Source organism: Mus caroli, unplaced genomic scaffold (genome assembly GCF_978045245.1).
Source record: "Mus caroli unplaced genomic scaffold, Mus_caroli_1 scaffold_13, whole genome shotgun sequence".
In the NCBI taxonomy this organism is placed as follows: Eukaryota; Metazoa; Chordata; class Mammalia; order Rodentia; family Muridae; genus Mus; species Mus caroli.
The window spans coordinates 6,449,852-6,470,658 of record NW_028227268.1 but is presented as its reverse complement, the minus strand read 5'-3'; the positions used below and the strand labels follow the sequence as shown (position 1 = coordinate 6,470,658).

The 20,807-nt window shown below is 51.8% G+C and overlaps 2 protein-coding genes across 7 annotated transcripts; both read right to left on the bottom strand.

Moving 5' to 3' along the window:
- Window positions 1-487: 487 nt before the first annotated feature.
- Mif4gd (MIF4G domain containing) lies at window positions 488-5,573 on the bottom strand. Of its 4 annotated transcripts, none has more exons than XM_021176512.3 (6): window positions 5,381-5,573; window positions 4,473-4,606; window positions 2,113-2,222; window positions 1,853-2,008; window positions 1,651-1,743; window positions 488-1,201 (listed from the first exon to the last, which is right to left on the bottom strand). In XM_021176512.3, exons 2-6 carry the CDS (start codon window positions 4,552-4,554, stop codon window positions 974-976), a joined length of 669 nt encoding a protein of 222 aa, XP_021032171.1. In that variant the 5' UTR covers window positions 4,555-4,606; window positions 5,381-5,573; the 3' UTR covers window positions 488-973. The 4 variants fall into 4 exon arrangements, with proteins under 4 accessions (XP_021032171.1, XP_021032169.1, XP_021032170.1 ...); XM_021176510.2 differs by having other exon boundaries at window positions 5,390-5,573; XM_021176511.3 differs by having other exon boundaries at window positions 5,408-5,572.
- Window positions 5,574-7,599: 2,026 nt separating this feature from the next.
- On the bottom strand, window positions 7,600-20,691 carry Slc25a19 (solute carrier family 25 member 19). Of its 3 annotated transcripts, none has more exons than XM_021176514.2 (7): window positions 20,620-20,691; window positions 16,748-16,917; window positions 16,421-16,576; window positions 13,318-13,488; window positions 10,123-10,306; window positions 9,099-9,229; window positions 7,600-8,216 (listed from the first exon to the last, which is right to left on the bottom strand). In XM_021176514.2, the coding sequence occupies exons 2-7, from the start codon at window positions 16,877-16,879 to the stop codon at window positions 8,034-8,036; spliced, it is 957 nt and encodes a 318-aa protein (XP_021032173.1). In that variant the 5' UTR covers window positions 16,880-16,917; window positions 20,620-20,691; the 3' UTR covers window positions 7,600-8,033. The 3 variants fall into 3 exon arrangements, with proteins under 3 accessions (XP_021032173.1, XP_029338958.1, XP_021032174.1); XM_029483098.2 differs by lacking the exon at window positions 20,620-20,691 and adding an exon at window positions 20,192-20,568; XM_021176515.2 differs by lacking the exon at window positions 16,748-16,917.
- Window positions 20,692-20,807: the final 116 nt, after the last annotated feature.

The window sequence follows — 20,807 nt, the reverse complement described above, 5'->3', positions numbered from 1 at the left end:
GCTGCCTCTCACACAGTGAGATGCACTCAGAGGACCATGTGTTATCTGGTAATCCAAATTGGTTCCCCTGCTCCCCCCCCCTCCAATCTCTCAGAGACAGAATGTGTCTCCTTAGAGATTTCCTGCAAGAAACTCAGGCCCAATCTGGATTAGAATAAAGACCTCTGGGGCTGGAGAGATAGCTCAGTGGTTAAGAGTACTGGCTGCTGGGGTTGGGGATTTAGCTCAGTGGTAGAGCGCCTGCCTAGCAAGCACAAGACCCGGGGTTCGGTCCTCAGCTCTGGGGAAAAAAAAAAAGTACTGGCTGCTCTTCCAGAGGTCCTGAGTTCAGTTCCCAGCAACCACATGGTGGCTCACACCCATCTGTAATGGACTCTGATGCCCTCTTCTGATGTGTGTCGGAAGATAGCTGCAATGGACTCATATAAGTAAAAAGACGTCTTCCTTCAGCTTGGGGTACACCTTTGGATGCTATGGAAATACGCAGTTTGGTTTCAAAAAAGATTTATTAGAAAACCCTCACCCCAACCTTGTGAGGCAGTCACTCAAGACTGGAGGAAACAGGCTTCCCTCCACAAAAGTCTCTATAAAATATATAAAACACCATTTTTGAAACTTGCCCTTAACATCCCAAAGCATTCCACCAATGGCTAAAATTGCCCATTTTATAGACAGGAAAACTGAGGCACTAAGGTCATGTTGCACCAGTGGCTACACAGTTCAGTGTTTGTTAGTTGATTCTTCCCTGCCAGACCCAGGAGGAAGGTGGCGGGAAGCTAACAGGACTTGAGGGCAGAGGAAGACAGACAGTCTTCAGCCAGGAGACAAGTCTGTTTGGTTTCTCCACAAGTCCAGAGTGAGGGAAGGGAAGAGGGCAGAACCACAGCAGTCAAAAAAGTCTAGAAGGGGCTGAAGCAAGGATGCTGGTGCCAGCTTGAAAGGAGGGTCACGGGAAGGCGGTGCAGACCTAGGCCTAGTCAGAAACCTCGCTGTAGTAATACTTGTGGGCAGCAGGAGTGGTCTTCCAGCCAGCTGCCCGGAACTCAATCATCTCCAGCAGCAGCAGCCGTGCCAGGGAGCTGAGGTCTGTCGGGAGCAGGAAGCCGTCCCGGATTAGGATAAAGAGCTCATCCATGCGCTGCCCGTTCATCTTCTCCAGCTGCTCCCCAACCCGGTGCAGCTGCAGCACCAGGCAGTCCACCTGCAGGGGCAGTGGCAAGGCCTACTCAGCCAGAGGGAGGAGCAAAGCAACATGGCACAAGGAGGTGACAGCACCTGCTGAGTACCGCGCTCCATTCCGACACCAGGGGGCATGGCCCAAATCTTACCAAAAGGGGCTTCCAGAACATTCTGACCCGGCTGAACTCCAAACCAGGCCTGCCTCCACAAACAGTCGCTTAACCCTCCTCTTCCATATACCCGACTCCCAGATGATTTCTGGGCCATCTGTGCCCACAGCTGGCCACAGCTTTTGCCATTCCTAGTACAAGGCTCCAATAGTGAAGCCTTGGCCTCTGTGTGCTGGATAAATTCCAGCCACTGTAGTTTGTCTAGTGATGCCTACAGGCCTTAGCTGTCCCTGCTGAGCACCTGGCTGAGGAGCAGTGCCCTCCATGGCTGGGCTCCACAGCCTTGTCAACAGTCACTCACCTCCTCTTCCCTGCTCAGACTCTCAGGCTGGGCCAGCTGGAAAAGACAGTCATAGACAGGGTTAACCAGGGCCATCATGGGCATGTTGTTCACCTGTGGGAAGAGCAAAGGCGGCGGGTGGTGGGAGCTGCAGTCAGGAGGGAGCAATTCAGCCTTGGCACACAGGCCTTCACTGCTGCGCAGGTGACTTCCCTTGCCTCACCCTCAGGTAGTCAAAGATGTTGCAGATAAAGGTGACATAGCAGACCCAGCCCTGCAGGGAGCATGCTCTGAGCTGCTCCCGGGCATCGTACTCCTTCTGCAGCCGGTTGAGAAGCCCACGGCGGAAGATGCTCTGGCCTGCTTGCTTACTCTCTGCCTGTGAGCCAAAGAGAGGGGTGATAAGCAGGGCGCTGGCCAGCCTGTACCTGACCCTAAGGTGGCATCCTCAGGGCAGCCTCCCTCTCTGCCCGCCCCCACAACCTGAATGATGGCGTAGCACATTCGTCCTGCTTCCTTGCTGAATACGCAGTCCTGCAGAGAATGGTCCACAATCACATTGGCTACTCTTTCCAAGTCCACAGCACCTGGATCTGGCAAGACAGGAGGGGAGTCTACAGCCGCCTGCTTAGTCACATTTGCCTCTGTCTGCTAAGGATTGAACTGGGGTTTGTTTTTCTTTGAGAGAGGGTCTCACCACGTAGCCTTGGCTGGCCTGGCACACTATGTAGACCAGTTCTCAAACCCACAGAAATCCACCTGACTCTGCAGCCTGGGTACTGGGATTAAAGTCAAACACCACCACACCCAAGGACTGGAGGTATTTGTAATAAATAGGGCATCCCCCACCACATGCTTAAGAGATGAAGGGAAAACCAGCAGGGAGGCACTCAAGGTAGAAGCAAGACATTAGGGCTACTCTTGCCTAAAGACAGAGTTCCAGCAGAGCCTGGGCTACATGTGGCTGGGTTTCAAAAGAAGGGAGCTGGATTGAGGCGCACCTGAGAGGTAGAGACAGGCCAACCTGGTCTACATAGCAAGTTCCAGGCCAGCCAGAGCTACATAGTGAGATCCTGTCTTTAAAGTTGAGGGCATAAAGGGCATATTTAGGGAACAAGCACTATGCCTACTATGTGTAGACCAAAGGCTGGAGACAAAGCAACCAAACCAAACCAAGAAAAACATATTCTCCGGAGAAGGTGGTTATAACCGTGCTGAGCAAGGGCAGGGCAGCTTTCACTGTCAGGACCCCGGCTGCCCAATCAGAAAATAGATAAAGCAATGCCTCGGTGGGTAAGAGCACTTGCTTTGCAGAGAGCCCTCCATGATTCCCACCTTCCACGCTGGCTCTTCACAGGCGCCTAAAACTTCAGTTCCAGAGGCTCGGCCACCCTCCTTTGCCTCCACAGCCACAGTATATGTGTGGTTCACAAGCAGACAAGTAGGTATACACATGAACAAACAAAAAACAATTTGTGGGCTGGAGAGATGGCTCAGTGGTTAAGAATACTGACTGCTCTTCCGGAGGTCCTGAGTTCAAATCCCAGCAACCACATGGTGGCTCACAACCATCCTTAACGAGATCTGACTCCCTCTTCTGGTGTGTCTCAAGACAGTGACAATGTACTTATATATAATAAATAAATAAACCTTAAAAAAAACTTTATAAAAAAACAATTTGTACTCTGCCAGGAATGGTGCAAACCTTTTATCCCAAATACTTAGGCAGAAGAGGCAGGCCAGGGAGAGATGTAGGCCAGCCAGGGAGAGATCCTGTGCCAATAAATCAATGACTGTAAGATTAGAAGGCTGCAGGAGACCAAAGCACAAGTGTAGTTTCTTAGACTACACATCTTTTATTTTCTAGCACTGCCTTGATGGCGTACACTGAATGCCAAGGCTTCTACTTTTTTTTTTTTTTTTTTTTTGAGATAGTCTTGTTTTGCTCTGGCTGGCCTCAAGCTCACCATGTAATTTTTTTTTTAGGTTCATTCATGTCATATGTATGAATATTTTCTTGCATGTATATATGCATGCCATGTGTTTGGCTAGTACCGGAGATAGAGGATAGCACGGGATCCTGAAAACTGAGCTACCAATGGTCTTGAACCTCTCGAGGTCCTCTGCAAGTCAAGTGTTCTTTATGGCTTTCTGTTGTGTTTTGTTTTGGTGACAGCATCTCACTATGTAGCCCCAGTTATCGTGCCTCCTGCTTGCTGGGGTTAAAGGAGAACAGCACACAAATGCTCTAAACCACTGGGCTATCTCTCCTCCCACAGGCACTGTCTGTGTTGAGCAATTGGGCCTTGAATTTGTGCTAATCCTCCTACCTCTGTAATCTGCTGGGATTACAGGCATGGAGACGTCTCCAAAATGTTTAGCTTAGCACATGACGGCAATTGCTAATTGTCCTGTTAAACTTCTGTCCTGAGTGTTACAACGGAAGGGCCAGGCAATTACACATCCCCTCTGCCAGGCTGATTCTCCAACCTCTGTCCAAACCAGGCATCTCTGTACATTCAAGGGTGCTGACTGCACGAAATGCAAAGCCTTGAAAGAGGAAGCAGTGTTCTCTTTCATGGGTACTTAATGGCTTTATGATCTTAGATCTAACTCTGTGATTCAGTCTCCAAAATACTGGCTTAAATGTGGTGAGAATTAGGTTGTGACTTACTCTCTGAGAGCCAAGAAAGGCTTGGGCATTGCCTGGCTCTGGGCTTCAGCCCCCAGCGCGGCTCTTACCCAAACAGAATATGCATGGGAACCCCAAGTCGGACTCTGGTAGTGTGCTGGATAGTTTTATGTCAACTTGACACAAAATAAGTGGTGGGTGGGAGGCTCACCTTTGAGCGCGGTCTTCAGCAGCTGCTGCGTCTCTGCATCAAAAGACTGGATTTTATAATCATCTCTACTGGCCTCGCTCATGACGGTCTATAAGCCCGGCAGGTTTTCACTGGCCTGAAACTAAGGACAGCACCTGAGAAGCAAAGACGGTTGAGGCTTCAAGGGTGAATCACAAAGCTCCCGATTCTACTCCTGTAGGCACTGGGCCGGGCAGACCAGGCCTTGGGACGGGTGGAACTGGACTTTCTGTCGCGTTCAGTGCTTGGCTGAGTGCCCACCAAACTTGGCTTCGGGTGGAGTAGTTGAGCACCAAGTGGCCACCTGCTGCTCAGCTGAAGGAAACCCAGGCTTCTGGGGTTACAGCTGAGAAGGGAAGCGGGAATTCACCTACGGTCGCAGCGGGATCTGGGTTATCCCAGATCTGACATCTGATACAGTCAGTATCAGGGTAAATTTGGGGGAGCAAATACTGAACTGGGTGTGGAGAGAGGTAAACGTCAGGCTCGCCCTTATCATCTAGCACGGAGGACGCTGGCTCAGTCCAAGCCGCAGATCCTGATACCAGCAGGGCTCCGAGCCCCTCTCTCCCAGCGTTTCCAGTCCGTCCACCCCTGCAGCCGTTGGGCCAGGGCTGGCCCGTGTGGGAGGGCGCTTGCGTCTGGAGCGCCGTGCGGCGCGCGCCCGGCCTGGTACCGCGCGGCTGCGGCGGCGGCGGCGCTCTTCTCGCGTTGCGGCGCCAGGGCGACTCGCTAGCGCCGCCTGCCGGCCACGGCTCGCCCTCGCCTCCGCACCCCGCCGCCGCCCCGGGCCGCTCCCTCGCTTGGCGCGGAGACGGATCGGCACCCGACAACTGCCACACCGCCACCGCCGCGCGCTGAAAGCTCACCGGCCCCTGTCCCCTACCCACCCGGCGCACCTCCGCCTTGTTTCTGACCGTGAAAGCCTCCGAGCGCTGGGCCGGACCCTCCCTGAGTTTCGCGTGAAGTAGTTGGTCTTGCCAGGTCGCACCCCGCGCCGGGGTCACCATGTCCCTTGCCCGGCTCAGGTGAACTAGGTCAGACTTTCCCCGGCCGAGCAGCGTGGGAGGAGCCTCGGGAAGGCGTGGCCTGCCCGGGGGAGGGGCGTAGTCGTCCGGGGTTTGGCCGGTTAAAGCGGAGTGCAAGGGCTGGGGCACACTCTGGCAACTCCCTCTCCTGCTACTCATGGTAAAATAAGTTTTAAACCAAAGGAGCAGCCAAGATAAAGGGCCCTGGGTCTTTCCTAGGGGGAATCGGGAGCATCACTGCTGCGCACCAGGGACCAGAAGCCAAAGCTCTCAGCTGTTTTAAGAGTTTGCCACAGCGCTCAGGGTGATAGGTACAAAAAAAGCTCGAGAAGCTCCTGAGGGCGGGGTAATGAGGAGCACGGAATTTACGTCGATAAGACTTCTTAAAAAGAAAAAAAATCAGACAGCCGACCCTGAATCTTCCAGGTTAAGATAAAGGAGAAACAACATCCCACCACGCAGGGAGGCGCATTAAGATACAGGATGTTCTAAGTAGGAGAAGTGAACAACTCACAGGCTCCTGGAAGCCCCTCCCTACTAAAGGTTAAAAGCAGCGAGGATTGCCGAATTGCACTCAGTCGAGCTAAGTGGCCTAAAAAGGCTCGAGCCAGCACACCTTGTGGAAACAGCAGCTTGAGCTGGGCTGCCCAGGGTACTCTTGAGACTGCTCAAGTTGACCTGAAGCTGGGCTGGGACCAACTGAGCTGCCTGGAGGACTCTCCAATCTGTTGGGCTGCCTGCAGACTGCAGTGTGCTCCACGATTCCAGCTTTCAAGAATTCAGCAATGCTAGGCTGGGCTTTGGTCTTTGAGTCATTTCTGCTCCTGTGAGTAACCCCCAATTGGACTTTGGTAGTGTGCTGGATAGTTTTATGTCAAGTTGACACAAACTAAAGTCATTTGAGAGGAGGGAACCTCAACTAAGAAAATGCCTCCATAGGCTCCTGCTGCAGGCAAGCCTGTGGAGCACTTTTGTAATTAGTTATTGATGGGGAAGGGTCCAGCCCATTGTGGATGGTGCCATCCTTGGGCTGATGGTCCAGGCTGAGCAAGCCAGTAAGCAGCTCCCTCCATGACCTCTGCATCAGCTCCTGGCTCCAGGTTCCTGCCCTGCTTGAGTTCCTGTCCTGACTTCCTTTGGTGATCAACAGTGATGTGGAAGTGTAAGCTGAATAAACCCTTCCCTCTCCAACTTGCTTTTTGGTCATGGTGTTTATCATAGCAGTAGAAGAGACATGTAGTATCCTTACAGTGGTCTGCAGTCAGCTTCTTCTCTGGTATATAAATTTATTCACATCTCTCCAGCAAAAGGGTCACAAAACACTCCTGCTGCTCCAAGCCCAGGAAGCCAACAGGCCACCCATCTCAGAAGCCCTCCCAAGTGACCCTGGGTCTTCAGAATCAGGAGCCAAGATCAGAAAAGGTTCAACCACTAGGGGAGGGTTACAGTGGACCACAGAGGGGAGAGTGGAACTGACAGGCAGGGCAGAGCCCCAGTTTTCACAATCAGGGCCATTCCCAGCAGGCATTACAATCCAAGTTATGGCAGGGGCTGGAATCCCACAAAGTCAAGAAATCTCTCCTCCATTCTCTCTTTAGATCAACCCCACCACGGGGCTCAAGCATAGGAAAGACGGCAGTCACATGATTCTTCTCCCGTGCCATGAGCAGAAATCTCCCTCTTCATCTGGATCCCTGACTCTGCCTACAGCTCCCACCACACCTCCCCAGGCTGTCGGCCATCCCATGCCCTGGGCCTGAGGCCCATCTGGGATTAGAGGACACGGTGGGCAGCATGCCTACAGAGCTGGTGATGGCCCCTGCACTCCAGTGGGAGGGGAGCCGCTCCTGTCTGCCACGGAGCACATCCCTTCACTTCCCGCCTCTGTCTCAGTTTCCTTCCTGACCTGTTGTGGAGCCTCACAGACACAAAGGCTTGGGCCCAGGAGTTCAGAAGCTACCCACATGACAGGGTTCTCCCCCTAAGCTGATGAGCATGGCTACCTCAGGGCTGCAAGCCCCTCCCCCATCATCCTCCCTCAGATGGGATGTGTTCCTAAGCTATAGGAGTGACACAAGGAATGCGCGTTTTACTTTAATGTCTATTAAATAAGTTGGCAGGAGGAGCAGACCAAGTTGTATAGGTTAGAATTGTGCAAAGAGCCGGCCCCATCCGTCTGCACTCCAGTGTGGTCCTATCAGGGCTAGGAGCATTCTCCCCAAAGCCAGGACTGCAAAAGAAGATGGCCAGTTCCTTCTGGGTTGGGCTGGTCAGAGGTGAGACTCACGCGCACCAGGCTCCTCCACCTAGGCCTTCTTTTTACAGTGCAATCATCCCCTTCTCTCTTCCTTTTGTTCAGCAAAGACCTTGCGTCCTTCTGCCTTCAGCTCCGCTCCGGATGACTTCATGCTCCCGGCAGCTGGCCTGGAAGGCCAACCAGGCAGCAGCCATTGTTCAGTATGAGCTCAGAGCCAAGTCTTGTTGGGCCCCTCCTTAGGCCCCTCCTGCCTCACAACTATCTGTCTTCCCTCCTTATGCAGTGGAAGAGGTTACAGAAGAGCTCGTACCAGAAGAACATGAAGCCAGTGGACAGCGCAGCCTTCATCAGGCTGGGGGTCAGGCCCTTGAAGAAGCCCCGGGTGCCTTCTTCCTGTAGTACCTGCTGGATGAGGTCCAGGAGGCCCCTGTAGCTCCGCACCTGGGGAGAGGAAGGTGGAGACTGAAAAGGAAGCAGGGACCTAAACCACGGCTGCCCACCCCCATAACTGCTTGCGGGGTGAAGGAGGCCCTGGAGGAAGGGGCTCCTCACTCTTTCTAATGCATGCTGTTAACTGGGGAAGGGCCTGGGGTCAGCAGCTGGAGAGCGAGAGCTCCTTCCTGGTAAGGATGTGCCTGACTGGTTTCCTTCTGTTGTGCAGTGATAGCTCTGGCCCATCTTGGAGTCTCCACCTCATTATCCTGCTCCCCTTGGGCAGCGGGTCTGAATAGGCCATCACTAGATCTGCCCTGACTGGTGCCCACCTCTAGCCTGGCCTATGTCCCCACACCCCTCCCTGTGTTATGCACCAAGGACACCATCCAGCCTCAAATCCAAGTCTGGCTAGTATTCAAAGCATTTCAACATTTGGCTCACGCTGGTCCTCCATGAGCGCCCCTCCCTCCCTCCAGCCAGCCAGATTGCACTAGTTTTCCCTGAGGCTCTTGCCATTTCTCCCAGACTAAATTCAAATGCTCTCTTTGGGACACCTTGGTAGATAGAAAAATAAGGTTACAAAACCTAGCATTGTGTAACCTTATTTTTAATTTTTTTTTTCCTGAGACAGGGTTTCCATGTGTAGCACTGGTTGTCCTAGAACTTGCTCTATAGACCAAGCTGGCCTCAAAATTAGCGGTCTTCTTGTCTCTGTCTTCCAAGTGCTGGGATTAAAGGTGTGCACCATCACCTCCACCAAGCTAACCTTGTTTTTGTAGAAATGTGCAGGTGTGTTTATGCACAGAAATGAAGCTACAGAAGACCACAGCAGGGACAGGGTCACTACCGCCAGTTCCCTCATGATCCAGATGCACAAGGATGGCTTACCTGGCCAAAGGCAGACCGGGCATGTTCAAACCCGCCCACCTGCAGGCGCTTCTTGAAGAGGTCCAGGGGATATGTAAGGGTCTTGCTGATAACTCCGGAACCACAGCCACAAAGCAGGTTTTTAAGGTTCCCTGAACCAGAGACACCATGTTGAGAAGAAGAATGAAGGCAGACGACATGACAGGGGAGAGAGGGGGAGGCAGGGCAGGGACAGGGACTGCTCAGGGTTTAGAGCACCTGCTGCCCTTACAAAAAAAAAAAAAAACCCAGTTCTGTTCCCAGCACTGAAGTCAGATGTCAGACAGCTCACAATTGCTTGTAACTATAACTCCAGGGGACCTTTTGGCCTCTTTGGGTATCTCTTCCCTGCACACACACACACACACACACACACACACACACACACACAATACACATATAGACACCTGAATAAGAAAATAAACCAGGGCTGGAGAAGTGGCTCAGCAGTTAAGAGCGCTGGCTGTTTTTCCAGAGGGCCTAGATTCCACCCCCAGCACCACGTGGTGGCTCACAACTGCCCATAACTCCAGTTCTAGGGATCCAATGACCTCTTCTTGCCTCCAAGGGCACAAGGCGTGCACGCGCGCAAATCACTGCACAGAGAGCCACACAGGCACGTTAGCCAGCACATCGCTGTGCTGTCATTCCCACCAGGAGGCACAGAGCCTGATTCCCAATATGAGAGTGGGAATACTATGCCCTTCTCCGCCACCCCTCCCCAACAGGAACCACAGAAGTAAAAAGTAAAATACAAAACAAAAAACTGCAATTTGTAGGTTGGGCTTCTGACAAAAAGCAGACAGCAGGACCATTCCCTGGAAATATGCCTCCTTCTGGAAGCCCGGGGTGGGAGGTGTGGAGAGCCGGAAGCAAGCTCTTCTACTACAGGACATGCTGCAGAGCCAGGGGCTGAGGGTCGGTGGGCCTTACCTTCCGACAGGAAATGCACTGCCCTGAAGGTCCCCAGAAGCTGTGGCCCAGGCCGGGCTGCGGGGCAGCTCACCTGTTTGCTTTCCGTCTGGCGGTATGAGCCAGTCATAGGCACGTTTTAAGGAGCGGTAGCAGGAGAACTGCAGACCCGCGTAGGGGAAGATGGCGATCACGGTGGGAGTCAAGCCTTTGTAGAAGACGAAGGGGCCCTCGGTCTTATACATGGTCCGTATGGCCTCTCGCAGATTGTTATAGATCTGCCCATGCACACGCAGTGTGAGTGAACCCTGTGAGGCGGTTTCTGCCCAAGACCAGCCCAAACACATCTTTTCTTATCTAAAGCCCAGCTTCTGAAGCTTAGCTGTTCCTGTTCAGTCAGGGAAAACCAGAGATAAAGGTAATGACGCAGGCTGCAGTCCTAGCACTTGACAGGTGGAGGCAGAAGGATCAGGAGTTCAAGGCTGGCCTGGACTGAATAAGACCCTATCTCAAAAGGGCAGCTGGGTGTGGTGACAGTCCAAGCACTTAGTAGACAGAAGCAGGAGGGTCAAGCGTTTGAGGCCAGGGACAGGACAGATGGCTCAGTGATTACAAGAATTTGCTGCTCTTGCAGAGAATCCAGGCCCCGTTCCCAGCAGCACCACAGCAGCTAACAGCTGTCTATTAACTCTGGCTCCAGGGCACCCAACAACCTCTTCTGGCCTCTGTGAGCACTGCGTGTACACAGTGCATGGTCATACCTGTGGGCAAAACACCCATACACACAAAACCAAAATCTTAAAGAAAAATGTCTGAGGCCAACTGGGCACAGTACACACTTGGAATCCTGACACTCAAAAGGCAGAGGGGCAGGTGTACCTCTAGGTACAAGATGATCAAGTCCAGATGATCTGCATAGGACTCAGGCCTGGCTTAAGCAATTCAGGGAGACCCTGCCTCCAAACTGAACAAAGCAATAAGAAGGGTGGCTTTCTGATAACTTTCCTTCTAGAAACGTCAGTACTTGTTATTTTCTCATGGGCATATAAACCTGCTCTTGGAGAGGACCAAGGTTCAGGTCCCAGAGCCCACACAGCAGCTCGCCAGTTCCAGAGCCTGCATGACACACATAATGCACAGGCATAAAATACCCATATATATAAAATAAATCTTTGAAAGTTCATGTCCTGCAGACTGCAAAGGGAGCCACCGGAATTCTGGAGGTCACTGTGCCAGGGCTCGAGGGAAAGCCACCAGCAACAAAGCCCTGCCTAGGTCTCCCGTGGAGATCACAAACAAGAACAGCACAGAGAGTGGACGGCTCATTTCAAAATCCTTCCCAGGAAGGCAGGGAGCAGGGTGTAGACTGACGGGAAATGTTCCATAGGCTAGCAGCAGGTTACTCTGAGAGGACTACAGGCCAGGCCAGGGGAAGCTGGCCTGTTTGAGAATTTGGTGACTCTGGTCTTCTGTGTGAATGACTACTTCTCAGCTGTGCTGGGGCTCACAGCAGGTCAGCACAGACCGAGGTCCTGCAGTTAGGAGAGGTATCATGCTGGTCTCCTGCCTGATACTGGGGCCACCTTTTCCTCTCTATGGTCTTTCACCAAGAGTCAGGAAGTAACAGGAAGTACAGGACAAGCTGGGTTCTCCTCACCCACCTCTCTCTAGCCCAGCAGCCACCACACTGCTGAGACCGACTCAACCCTCACCCCATTTCTCCTCCAGGGCAGTCACCCCAACCTCCAAAACTCCAGTGAATTATTCTACACAGCCCCGATCCTGTCTTCCAGACTGTTCCTACAGGAGTTTGTTTTCGCAATCAAATATCCTTAGAATGTTTCCCAACTGGAGTCTCCATCCTGAGGAACACGATGGCCAAACAAAACCAGAACCATTTCTAAACCAAATGTCCTCACGCCACCAATGCAGCCGTAGGATGGATGGACATGAGACACACTCACACTGATACTTTTTTTTTTTTTTTTTTTTGGTTTTTTTTCGGGACAGGGTTTCTCTGTGTAGCCCTGGCTGTCCTGGAACTCACTTTATAGACCAGGCTGGCCTCAAACTCAGAAATCCGCCTGCCTCTGCCTCCCAAGTGCTGGGATTAAAGGTATGCGCCACCACCACCCAGCTCACACTGATATTTCTAAAGAACGTTTATAGTTTTGACTTTATGAGTATGGGTGTCCTCTTGACACACTAACTAGAGTTGTCTGAGAGGAGAGAACCTCCATGGAGAAAAAGCCCCCATGAGACCCGGCTGTAGGCATTTATTAGTGACTGATGGGGAGGGCCCAGCCTGTGGTGGGCGGGGCCATCCCTGGTGGTCCTGGATTGTATAAGAAAGCAGGCTGAGCAAGTCAGGGGTAGCAAGCCAGGAAGCAGCATCCCTCCATGGCCTCTGCATCCGCTCCTGCCTCCAGGACCCTGCCCTGAGAGAGCTCCTGTTCTGAGTCCTTTGATGATGAACAGTGATGTGGAAGTACAAGATAAATAAGCCTTTCCTCCCAACCTGCATTTGGTCATGGGTTTCACTGCAGCAATAGAAGGCCTCTAGGTATGTCTGTCTCACATGCAGGACCTGCGGAGGCCAGAAAGTGGCTTTGGACCCCAGAGACGGGAGTTGCGGTGTTTGTGAGATACTTGCAGGTGCTGGGGATTGAACCTGGGCCTCTAGAACCACAGCCCTAAGTCATTAAGTCCCCTCTGCAGCCACTATGTTTAGTTCTTGTGTGTGTGTATGGGGGCGGGGGGGGAGATAGGCACACTTTGTATACGTGGTAGTCAAAGGACAAAGGCAACAGGCTTCTCCAACAGGGTGGGCAGCACCCTCCAACTGGGGGCCAAGCTGAGCCCTTTCTCCCCTAAGTAGCTTTTGTCAGAGTATTTGCTCAAAGCGAGAGGAAACCTAAGATGTCCCTAAGACATTGGCCTGGCCCAATGCTATCGGTAAGTTCTTCCTAGACAATGGCTCAGCCACGCCATGTCCTTCAACCAGTGAGGAGAGCCTGAGCCCCGTCCTTTTCCTGAGTCCCAAGTCCCCGGACGCGGCCCCCTGCTGGACACTTGTCCTGTGGTGGTCCTGTAGGCTGTCTCTCCCTGGAAGGCTATGGGCCATGGGAGAAATGGACGCTTGCAGAGTGCGGGTTCCTTATAAGCCGTGCAACCCAGCTGCTGTGCGGAGAATGCAAGGTGTCCCCAGCTTCGCTTCCTAGAGGGACAGGAGCCCCACCTCCTGAGCTCTCCCCTCAGCTAGGCTCCCCTCCTGGTCCTGGCTGCTCACCTTGGGCTCGCCCTGAGCGGCAAGGCGGGTACGCAGGACATCCACAGGGTGTACGGTGAGGGTGGCAGTGCCAGCAGACAGGCCGCCGCACACAAAGTGCGCTGAGAACTGGTGCGTTTGGTACAAGTTGGCTCGGTAGAGCAGCTCAGTCAGCTCTTCAAAGGCCAAAAACTGCAGAAGCAAGTGGGAAGGCCTGAGGACACACCTGCCCGCCCACGGAGGACACCGCTCCCCAGAAGGAGAATCACGCCATTCTGTGTACTCAGATGCCTGACAGTTATCTTGTGGGCAGAGTAGAAAGACACATTTCCTACCATTTGAATCAGGCTAGGTATCCAGAGATAAGGAAGGGAGCTGGGACGATGGCTCAGCACTTACAAGCAGAATTCAGTTCCTAGAGCCCACATCTGGAAGCTCACCACTGCCTGTACCTCCAACTCTGGGGGGACCTGAGGTCTCAGGGTACCAGCTCCCATATGCAAACACCCCACCCACATACACACAACTGAAAAATCTTTAAAACTCAAAGAAAGGAAGGAAATGGACCAGCCTAAGGTGTGGTTCAGTGGGAAGTCACACAGGCTCTGGGTACCTAGCATACAAACAGCAGCAGCAGCAAACAACAACAACAACAACAGCTTACTCGGTAAAGCACCCACACATGAAGCAGAGTGCATGGTGCATGCCTGTGATTCCAGAGCCAGTGGTGGCGGAGACAGAGACACAAGGATCCATACAGCTTGCTGGTCAGCCAGTCTCACCAAGTCAGTGAGCTCCCGGTTTAGGGAGAAGCCTTGATTCAAAAAATATAGCAGAGAGCCGGGCACGGCAGTGCACAACACTAATTCCAGCACTCGGGAGGCAGAGGCAGGTGAATTTCTTGTCAGTTTTAGGCCAGTCTGGTCTATAAATTGAATCGAGGACAGCCAGGGCTCTGTTATGTGGAGAAACCCTGTCTTAAAAAACCCTAAAACAAACAATACAGTAGACAGTCAGGTGGTGGTGGTACACACCTTTAATCCCAGTACTGGGGGAGACAGGGGACGGGGGACGGGGGTAGAGGCAGGTGGATCTCTGTGAGTTTGAGGCCAGCCTGGTCTACAGTGTGAGTTCCAGGACAGTCAGGGCTACACAGAGAAACCCTGTCCTGAAAAGCCAAATTAAAAAAAAAAAAAAAAAGCATGGGAGAGTGAGGAGAACAGGTCTCTGATCTACATACACACCCTGCACACATGACAGATGCACACACGTGTGAACATACAAACACCATCACCACAGAGAGAAAGAGAGAGAAAGCAGAAGAAAGAAAAAGAGAGAACACATACACAGAACTGTTTTACTATCACTTTCTGAGTGAGGGCCTCACTGAAGAGCCTGGCTGGCCGGAACCTGCTCTAGAGACCAGTACGGCCTTGGATTTATGTTGTTCTTCTGCCTCGGTCCCCAAGTGTGGGATTACAGGTGTGTGCCATCATACTAGGTTTGGAAGATGCAGGAAACTCCATTAATCCACTGCAACCTAGGAAGAGCTATGTGATTCGGGGCAGGGGACTCTACACCACGGAGAATCACTCATCTCTGTTGACAGGGCACAGCCTCCCCTAACGCCCACCTCCTGTCAGCCACGCTTCCCGGGACCTCGCTTTCACAGGGTGCGATGTCTAATTGTGTATCACACAAGAACCTGGGACAACACAGACGTGACAACCTGGTAAGCTGTAGACTTCAACAGGTGGGAGAGTGGCATGGACACCACCCTGACCCTGGCTCCATGATGAGCATCCTGCCCCTTCTCTCGTGAAATGTTTGCTTTGTGGGCCTCACAAGCAAGCTAAGGTGGTGCTCTACGCTCCCCCATCACACTGGCTGCCTGTCTGTCATCTTCCTGTGAATGGCATCCTCAGTCACAGCCGTCTCTTCTGTAGAAACACAGAGATAATCAGATCTACCTCACAGGGTGACTGTGACGGGGCGGGCCCACAGGCTGCAGTGACAAACGCTACTGTCTTCCCACCATGGACACTTTAACGTACAATGGAGCTCAGCTAAAGCCTGAAGTGACAAGCTGCGTGCTGCTCTTCGCACCAGGAACCGTCAGGAGGTCATGGCAGCCGTCCCGCCATCCTTGCGGCACCTGCTGCCTGTTCCCGTCGTGTCCCAGTGAGGCAGAGAAGCACCTGGAGCACTGGCTAGTTCCAACTACGGACGGGTCAGTGGGTGAAGGTGCTTGCAGCTAAACCTGATGACCTGAATTTGAACCCTGGCCCTAACCAGGCACAGTGCTGAATGCCTTTAATTCCAGAACCTGGGAGGCAGAGGCAGGTGGATCTCTGTGAGTTGTAGGCTAAGAGTTCCAGAATACAGAGAGAGTTTTAGAATACACAGGGCTACATAGAGAGAACCTGTCTCAAACAAAACAAAACAAAACAAAACAAAACAAAAATCAAGCCCCAAGTGAACCCTAGGACCTGTTCTGTCATAGCCTTCTCTTCTGGAGAATCAGAAAGACGACAGGATCTACCTCACAGGATGAAGGAGAGAGACAGAAGAACAGAAGGAGGAACTGACTCCTGTTAAATTGCTCTCTGGCCTTGACACCCTGGTAGGAATTGTTTAGCAAGCATGCCTCCCACTTTGTCACTGAAGAAATAAAAAGTAAGCCGGGCGTGGTGGCGCACGCCTTTAATCCCAGCACTCGGGAGGCAGAGGCAGGCGGATTTCTGAGTTCGAGGCCAGCCTGGTCTACAAAGTGAGTTCCAGGACAGCCCGGGCTACACAGAGAAACCCTGTCTCGAAAAACCAAAAAAAAAAAAAAAAAAAAAAAAAAAGAAAGAAAAAGTAATCTGAAATTTAAAGATGAAAAATGTAGCACCACTCAGTACCACTTGGGACAGGGTCAGGAGAGGGAAGGCGAACAGGATGGGGAGGGAAGGCCTAAGGTGTAGCTAATGGATAATGTGGTTAGTGCTCAAGTGGTTAGAGCAGATCTCCCATGAAGGCAAACTGGCAGAGTGGGGCTTGCCGCCAAAGCATCTCCCTTTCTCTGCTCCATGGAGCAACGTGACCCCAAGCACCCAACCAGATTAGGTCCCCTGACACCTACTTGGACAGCTCCGTAGCCTATGGACAGAATCTGGGCTGGAACGTGTCCTTTCCAGAATGCTCTTGGGCCCTCCTCTTGCAGAATCTGCTTGGCCGCCTGGAAGATTCCGTGGTATTTGGCATTGGGGTCACTTGGACTCAGGCGTTCAATCTGGAGCTAGAGATTAAAGTATAAAAGGTCAGGGGGTGGGGGTAGGGTAACTGACAAGGGGAAAATTCAAGGAAAAGAAATACTTCACCTTGACAGAATTCTAAGTTTTGGGAACTGCCTTTGCTGGGACTAACCCTGTCCCCTGGCCCATCACAAGGAATAGCGGGGGAAGGGTACCTGGAAACGGATCTTGATGACGTCCAAAGGGCTGATCAGGGCACGGGTGACAAATCCTGACACTGATCCCGCCACCGCCACCTCCAACTTGGAGTTACTCCTGACATCTGCTTTGGCGTCATAGCCAACCATCCCTGCCTCTGGTCCGTCCAACGTCCATGAGTATCAAGCTAAGTGTAAAAGCCACAGAGTAAAGACAGCTTCCTTAGGGCCTCTCCTCAGGTGCCACCTCCTGCAGCAGCCCAGCCTTTCTCCCTCGGGATGCTGCTTCTTGACCTCCCACGATTAGAATAGAAGCCTGAGAAAGGGACGGTGGTGGCACATACCTTTAGTCCCAGCACTTGGGAGACAGAGACAGCTGGATCTCTGTGTTTGAGGATAGCCTGGTCTACAGAGCAGGTTCCAGAAATGACTAGGACTACACAGAATAACCCTTTCTCAAAAACAAAAACAAAACCCAACCTCCTCCCCTCCAACCCATCCCCCCCATGCAAGCAATGGAAACATAGTTTTTATTTAAATGCTGAACCTTCCTCATCCAGTAACAGAAAAGAGCAATCATATAGCAGGGTGAAGAACACTTGTTGCTTAATCGTAAACACTGGAATTCAGATCCCAGGGTCCACTTAGTTCAAACACCTTTAACTCTAGCTCTAAGAGAGCCAGTGCTCTCTTCTGGCCTCTGAGTGTTCCTGCATATATGTGAGTACAGGGACTGACACACCCACAACACCCACCCATACACACACACACACACACACACACACACACATAATTAAAAATAAACTTAGGGCTGGAGAGATGGCCTAGAGATACGAACACTGGTTACTCTTGCAGAGGACCTGGTTTGATGCCCAGCACCCACACTGCAGCCCACAACTATCTGTAACTCCAATCCTGGGTCATCCCAGACCCTCTTCTGATCTCCACAGGCACAAGGCATGCAGACGGTGTGCATACATACATGAATGTGAGCAAAACACTCATATGCATGAAATATATGAATCTAAATTTTATTAAATTAAAAATATAATCCTAGTCAAGTTACCACTATCCAAAGTCACTCCCAAGTGTCTTCCTCATGCTTCCTTCAACTGTAATCCCACCCAGCACTTGAGACTCCAGGCCAGCAACAGCTAGTGTAGTAGAAACCCTCTCCTGTGGTGTTTTGAATGAAAATGGCACCCATAGGCCCATAGTAAGGTGCACGATTGGGAGGTGTGTGCTCCTGCTGGAGTAGGTGTGGCCTTGTTGGAGAAAGTGTGTCACTTGGGGTGCACTTTGAAGTTTCAGAAGCTCAAGCCAAACCCATGTCTGTCTGTCTGTCTTTCTGTCTGTCTGTCTGTCTGTCTATCTCTTTTCCTGCTGCCTGCTCATCCAGATGTAGAACTCTCGGCTACTTCTCCAGCACCACGTCTGCCTACGCGCCACCATGCTTCCCACTATGGTGACAGTGGACGAAACCTCTGAACTGTAAGCCACCCCCAATTAAATGTTTTCCTTTATAATGTTGCTGTGAGGCCCAGCACTCGCCTTTAATCACCACCCCCTACACACACACACACACACACTGGGGAGGTGGAGGAAGGTGGATCTGAGTTCTAGGACAACCAGGGCTAGCTACATGGAGAACTCATGACTTGAAAAGCAAAACAAAAAGTTGCTATGCTCATGGCGTCAACTTCAACTAAGACACCCCCAAAACCAAAGAAACAAAGAAAACACCTAAGAAGGGAAGCCTTTGAAAAGGCCGTCAAATTAGCCCACAGCTGGAGCCAGCACAGCGACCAGGAGGTCAGGACACTGGTTCCCCGCCTTGCCTTCTCTCATTCACCCTGGAACTCTTCCAGTAGGTTCCCCTGGGAGACTCAGTCGGGTTAAACCAGGGCAGAGGACTAAGTCACTAAGTCTTCTTAGGGGTGACTGGGCTGCCCAGTCCTTCATGGTCTCAAGTTTCCCTCAGTCTAAGAGACAGCAAAGATGCAGGCCTCCTGGCTCGTTGTCCACAGATGCCAAGAAGCTAGCGAGTCTGCCTGCAAACCCAGCCGGAAACTGCACCATTCAAACCAAACACAAGGTGGGAGAGGCTGTTGTGTCCGGATTTCTAGAAATGAGCACTTCTGCATTGCTGGAGACGGGTCCAGAAGACTGGGTTTTGACTCTTAGGGAGACTGAGGCAGAAGAACCACAGTGTGAGGGCCAGCCTGGACTACACAGCTCGACTCAGTCTTAAAGGCTAAAAGGAAAACTGTGACTCACACCTGTAACGTAGCACCCAGGAGGCAAGGGCAAGAGGACTGGGAGCCAGCCTGGGCTATATAAGACCTCAAGACATTTAGAAATTCAGACAAAAGGCAAAATGCTAGGCAAACATGTACAAGACCCTGGGTCCTGCTCCCAAGCACGAAAAGGGGTCATGGTAGAGCTCAGGGTAGAGTCCCTGCTTTTATACACAAAGCCCTGAGTTTATAAACCCATTGTTACAAATAAATAAATAAATAAATAAATAAAAGCCTATATGCACAGAGATGGCTTAGCAGGTGAGGGGACCAGCTGCCAAGCTGGAAGACCTGCGTTAAGGGAACTGGTTACTCCCCTTTTTTTATTGTTGATTTTTGGGTTTTTTGTTTTTGAGACAGGGTTTCTCTGTGTAGCCCTGGCTATCCTGGAACTCACTCTGTAGACCAGGCTGGCCTTGAACTTAGAGGACCCCACACACACACTCTGGGTTGCTACCTCAGTGCTGGGATTCTAGGAATGTGCCACCACCAGAAGGCTCTGGCTACTGTTCTTACTGAGGACCTAAGTTTGATTCCCAGTACCCACAAGAAGGATCACAGCAGTCATTCCAGTCTCTGGGGATCTGAAACTCCTGCCCCAGGCATGCATGCGGGGGAAAACACTCATTTACAGCAAAATAAAAGTAAAAAGACATTGAAAATGAAATAAAATACCAACTCAGGTTTCCCTGTGGGAAGTGGGAGATGGCGTCTGACTGGCTGGCTCAAACTGCTCATCAAATTAAGTGATAAAAACCAGTAAGTCACACACACCTAAAAAGCTTTAAAAGTGTTTGCCTTCCAGAAAACTAAAAAACACAAACATTTTTACAACCCAGGCTAGGAAAGTATCACATTTGTTAATGTGCCCTGGGTTTTCAGTCTCCAAAAACCAACACAGCATTGTAGTCTGTAATTCCAGCACTTGGGAGGTTGGAGGCAGGAGGACCAAGAGTTCAAGGTCACCCTTAAGAACATAACAAGTTCGAGCCTAGCCAGGGTTATACGGTCGCAAACCAATATCAAAAATAAGTAAAGGGAAAAATTAATCTCCTGTTTCTTCAAAAATCTTCGTGCACTAACAGTCTTGCTATCTAAACAGATAAAAAATGATTTATAAAGTAAATAAATATAAATGCAGGATTGAGACAGGGCGGCTGCTGACCTGAGTGGCAGTGATGGGGGTGCAAGCGAGTTTCTTCACCCTGCCGCTTTTCTACCTCAGATTCCACTGTCGGGTGGACAGGTGTCCTTCGGTGACTAACCGAGAGCCCATGTGACCTGCTGAGGCGCTCTGCAGACAGCCTCGCGTGAGTGCACTGTCCAAGCGTTCCGGGGATGGGGTGGGATGGGGAGGGCTTCTCCGTGAGTCCGGGGCAGTGGACACCCCATGTGCAAACGCCTACGATGGTGAGTGGTGGTGGGAGGGATTCGCCTTCCGTGTCTCTGAAGATGCTCCTGGGGTCAGGTGTGCCTCGTGAGCATCCGTCCCCGCCCCACGTGGATACCTGCCCTCCTGTGTTCCGACACACGGAGTGGGGGTACCAGCCCCCGAGAGTACCGGGAAGAAAGCAAAGCCAGAGGTCCACTCACCTGACACTTCAGGCTCGGCCGGGCTCCTCAAGCTCAGTTCTCCCTCCCTCTCAGTGTAGCCCAACAGCAAGACTTAACAGCACTTGCCAGTAACTGACAGGCTGCTAAGCCAATCACCGCGCAGCTTCTGCCGCCGCTAGACGAATCGTTGTACGCCGAAGGGCCCATCCCAATGTCACTGTCGAGAT